The 5,108-nt window shown below is 54.3% G+C and overlaps 1 protein-coding gene across 1 annotated transcript in view; it reads right to left on the bottom strand.

Moving 5' to 3' along the window:
* AP5Z1 (adaptor related protein complex 5 subunit zeta 1) overlaps positions 1-4,828 on the bottom strand; it is an 11,669-nt gene extending 6,841 nt beyond the window's left edge. The window contains exons 1-4 of the mRNA XM_025043173.1: positions 4,058-4,828; positions 1,292-1,426; positions 817-1,003; positions 214-358 (exon numbers count right to left, since the gene is read on the bottom strand). Of these exons, the coding sequence (XP_024898941.1) occupies positions 214-358; positions 817-1,003; positions 1,292-1,426; positions 4,058-4,098 (508 nt within the window). The 5' untranslated portion in view covers positions 4,099-4,828. The remainder of the gene's footprint in view (positions 1-213; positions 359-816; positions 1,004-1,291; positions 1,427-4,057) is intronic.
* Between the last annotated feature and the right edge of the window lie 280 nt (positions 4,829-5,108).

Consider the following 5,108-nt stretch of genomic DNA (forward strand, 5'->3'; position numbering starts at 1 on the left):
GCGCGGCTGGTCTGCAGAGGGAGTGGGGACAACGCCGCGGGGAACAAGTTAGACCCCACGGACTCAGGCTGAGCGGGACACTGGCAGGTCTTTGTGGAAAATGAGCAGCCCTGCACAGAGCTCCTGCTCTCAGGCCTCGCTGGCACCCGCTCAGGCACAGCGACGCCCTGCCCCACCTCCCTCTCCGCGTGGGCCTCTCCAGACGGTGGGTACCTTCGTGGAGGCTGCCTGGGGCGAGGCTGGTGACCTTCGACAGGACTGGGAGGAGGGGCCTCAGACTGGGCCCCTCGGGCTGCCGGCTCTCAAGGACTTTGAAGATGCACTGGGCCACATTTCTGACCTCCTGCTTTCTGTCCCCCTGCAAATCAAACACAGGTGGCATGGGAAGGCTGACTTGCCCAAGCGCCTGAAGAGACACGTCATTTGGTCTGAAAACATCTGGAAAGGGAACTGTCAAATTCTGAAGCTTGTCACTCTGCTAGCACCATTAATGCCATAATGCCACCCCTTATGGGTATCCACGAATGTCACCAGAGCAGACCAGGCCCTGCGGCCTGAATCAGCCTGCACAGAGTGCTGGCTGCCTCCCCGGGGACACGTGGGAAGAAGGGAAGATGGGAGAGGAAGGGGTCAGGTGTTTCTGCTCGTTATCGATGCATCTGAGTGTTGGCAGGTCCTCGGTGGCCACTGAGACTGGGGAATGGAGGGGACGCAGCTGAGCCTGCCCATGTAGGGGCCGCACACCAGCCTGCTGCTTCTCGGGCCCCAGGGCCACCAAGGGCAGGTGGCCAACCTAAACGGTGACAGGTGCGCTACCTGGGCCAAGAGCACAGAGGCTACCAGGCTCAGCTGCCGCGTGTTCTGGATGTGGTCGCAGGACAGGCTGAGGCTGTCACAGGGTGACCTCTCTCTCAGGATGGCAGCGCAGAGAAGCTGGAGCTGCTCGGGGCACGTGGGCAGGCAGAGGGTGGTCTGCAGCAGGTCCACGCATGTCTTCTCCAGCCTGGGACAGCAAGGTCACAGTGGGCAGCTGGCATGTCACACCACTGCAAGGGGGCCCGGCACCCAGGGCTCACGGTCACTCCCCTCTCACTCTGGAGAAGTGGCCTTGGTCCCCTGGGCAGGTAGAACGGACTTTTATATTTGAGAACCTTTAGCACTGGTTTAAGTGGACACAGATCAAACGTCAAAGGTTTGTGCCCGCCTGCCAGGCGCTGATGTGGCGTTCCCATGGCGGTGCCTGTTAGGAGCCCACCCCGGGCCTGCCACACCCACAGGTGAGCACGCTCACTTCCTGTTATATTTTGTGGCTGACACGATGAAGAAAAGCCTCTGCAGGGTGTCAGTAGCCTCAGGGCCTGGGTCCTTCTGCAGCAGCTTCCTGAGCCGGGAAGAGAACTTCTGCAGGTCCTCGTCCTGGAGCTCCCTGAACAAGGATGACATTGTCAGCAGCCTGGTACCAAGAGACCTTGTCGAAGGACTCAGAAACGCCACCCTCAGCTGGGACCGAAGGACTGGCAGCCGCAGGGAAAACCCCCACTGAGTAAAGAGAAACCTGGGCGTCACAGGACAATGACCCCACCACCCATAACAGCGCTCGTGACAAATGAGCTGACTGGTTTCCCGACCTGGCTCCTTTCCCTGGGGCTTGGCCACCCATGGGCCACTCCTGTCCCCTGCCGGACAGTGCTGTTGGGGAGACCCCCCCCCACAGTTTACAAGGACAGCACACATTATTAATGGGGACTCCACACATTCAGATTTTGTGGTTCCAAGAACAAAAGAACTAAAACCAATTGGGTTTAGGGGTCGAAAGGGAGATTTAATCTGAAATAAGTTGCTTTTCAAGAGTCCTTCAATGAGCCTTTAACTTCTGGGAACGAGTTAAATATAATATATTAAAGAGCAAATTTTATGACACTTGTAAGGTAAGCCTACTATAATTCCTTACTCTAATACATAATTTGCTAATGAATTAAAAATGTCTATTGAGCATCGTCAACATGTAACACATTGAACAGTCTCAAAATGGAAACCTGTTTTTAGGTTTTATTCCAGTCCAAAAAGCAAGAAAATGTAACATGCCAATGAGTCACCGTATTAGGGACTTCTGGGGGACTCTTGGAGAAGGACCTCTCTGCGCTGTGACCTCCGTGGGGGCCACCCCGCAAAGCCATGACTGAAGTCCACTAAACCTATTCTGGACTCCTCAGATGTTTGAGCTCTGGAATCTAGAACCTTCTTTGACAAGAAAGTTTAATGAACACATGAAGGTGGGGTCCTGGGACAACTTCTTGTGTTTCCTCTTCTTACTAAAAGGCTGGCAGACAAATACCAATGAGCTCTCCGTCACTGCCTTCAACCTTGAACTCCTGCAGGCGCTGAGAACACGCACGGGCCCTGGCCCCGCTTTACTCCTCTCAGTGGGCAAGTCCTTCCTCCTCTTGCTTCTGACCCTCTGCACAGGCCCTCTACCTGAAATACCCTTGACTTCTTCCCTCGCTGGTTAACTCCTCACTCACCCCAAGTTTCTGGTTAGTTGTCCTTCTGGAGACTCCCCCGACCTCGCTGCACACCTCCCTCCATCCACCCCCAACCCAAATCCACTTCCTTCACCTCTTCTTCAGCTTACAAGAGATGCTTCTGATAACCTTTTCCAGACTTGCTTTCCGTCTCTGAAAACTTTGGAAATTAAAATTCACTCCAAATCCTAACTCCCAAATTTCAGCGATATCAAGTACCACCAAAAATCCCATACTTAAAGTAAAACATATTGAAAGTGAGTAAGACTTCAATGATAGTTACTACTTTCCTCAAATCCTAGCCGAGAGAAATTGTATAACTTGTACATTTTACTTATGGATATTTAAACACACACTACCCTCAATCTGCCCACCCGCCCAAGACAAATAAATAAGAATTTAAATAATGAGGGATAGTCCTTCTGCCTTTTATTCCACAAACCTACATCTTTAAGCATTAAGGTGAGCTGGGAGAGCTAAATTCAACGGAGTTCTCAGTGGGTCTCAGTTCTCACAGCAAGACCTTTGCCGTGAACATGCCACACACTGAATGAAATGGTAGGATTTAAAGATATCTATTATAACTTAATACAGCCTCTCAGTTCAAGTGAACTTGAACTAGAATATTGGAACTTGAATTAGAATACTGGAATATCCGTCCCATATTGAAGGAAATACAGGCTCTGCTGGAATTATTGGGGGATGGGGCGGCAAATCCACGATGCACTTCCTTGCAGATTTTCAAGGGTTATTTTCACCGCAGATTTTTGCCGTTTACAGCCTTTAGAACCTAATCTGCATTCAAGGTCTTGCTTCTCTATAACCACAGCAGCCTCAAACGTCCTAATCTTTTCCACTAAGTGGTCCCGCTCAGAATCTAGTGTTTTTGCTTGTTTGTTTGTTTTTAAGTTTACCATGAGCTTGTGGTTCTGGAGGCATTTTCTTTTTTTAAACAGGTAGTAGCATCAAGGCTTAGACTGATGGACTGGGGTTTTAGTTCTAGCCTACACCTTCTGCTGTCTCCCATGATTGGTCAGTTGGTGAGGAAGGTTAGTGGGAGTCCAGAGCCATTTCCGGGCCAAGATGGTGGGTAATTTCTCAGCCCACCCACTGCACCCGCAGGAGACCGTCTTCCTAAATCACACATTCCATGGCCCCCCAAAGCCCTCGGATGGCCTCAAACTCCTGAGTTCGCCACGGCTCGATCCCAGCAGGCTTTCCAGCCCCTTTGTGGCTTTGTGCTCATGACTTTGGAGCATGACAGCTTCTGGCTACCCCACTTCCGGTTGGCCTCAGGCCAATCTGCGGGGTCCCGCCCCACTTTTTTCCCACTCATTCTTCAAAACGCTGCTCAGCTGCCACTTCCTCCGGGACCCACTCCACTCTCCCCGGACCTCCTCACCCCGGGTCCGGCCGGCGTGGCCTCCCCGCCCCCGGGTCTCTAAGGCGAGTCCAGACGGGCTCCTCGAAGTCGCCGCGCCCAGGCCCCGCTCTGAACCCTACCACCAGGCGCCCCGAGGGAAAGGCGCGGGCACCTGGCCTGGCGGAGCAGACTCTCCGCCCCCGCCGTGAACATGCCGCCGCCAGCGCCGCGCAGAGACGCGGCCCGCGCGCTCCGGTAGCTCGCGCTCCACCAGCCCCAGCTCGTAGCTTCCGGGTCGCGTCACATGCCGCATCACGTGCGGCGTCACGTGGGTAAGGCGGGCAAACCGCCGACCAATGGGCTTTGCGAGAGCTTCTCGGGGGGCGGGGCGGGGCCGTCTGCGCTCTCGCCGCGGGTAGGGTTCGGCTCCTGAGCGCCTTCGGGGTCTGGGGAGCCCAAGTCCCCGCGCTCCGGGCCCCGAGACAGCTGCCGGTGGACGCCGGGCGCCCGGGCGCCGCCGCCCCAATTCCAGGTGGTTTCATAAACTCAGCGCCGTTGTGTGCGGGTCCTGTGCTCTGTACGCCTGAAAATATTACACAAACCCTGCGGCTTGCGGGCTGGATTTGTGTCCAGCAGTTGGCAAGGAGCAGCTACAGCACTTAGCAGGTTTATTTTTCTTCTTAAAGCTTCCACTTATTTAGCACCTATCATAGGCTGTACGTGTTGATTTAAAACATCTCACTCGATCCCTACCATAACACAGGCTATCGGTATCTCTATTTTACAGATGAGGCAACAGGCTCAGAGCGGGGGTCAATTTCCAGTAATTCTACCATGTGTTGGGCACAGTATTTTTGCCCTGCAGACTGCCTGGCGGTGACAAACAGGGTGGTAAATGCTGTTACAGCCTACACTGGGCAGGATCCTACAGGAGGGAGACTTCTGGAGGGAATGGAGCCTAAGGTGAGCCCAGAGGGCGTCAGATGAAGGGGTGGGGCGGGGCAGGCCTAGCCGAAGGTACTGAAGACTTCCTGTGGCTGAAATGCACCCGAGGGGGAGCCTCATATTTGGCAGCCAGATAGAGAATGGATGGGGGGGGGCGGCGGGAAACGGGGAGGCTTGGTGCAGGAGAGAGAAAAGTTGCCCCAGCTGGGCCAAAGCCATGAGGATGGAGAAGTGGGCAGGTTCAGTAACCACTCAGGGGGAGGATTTGTAGGACCTGG

Source organism: Pteropus alecto, unplaced genomic scaffold (assembly GCF_000325575.1).
Source record: "Pteropus alecto unplaced genomic scaffold, ASM32557v1 scaffold40, whole genome shotgun sequence".
Lineage (NCBI taxonomy): Eukaryota > Metazoa > Chordata > Mammalia > Chiroptera > Pteropodidae > Pteropus > Pteropus alecto.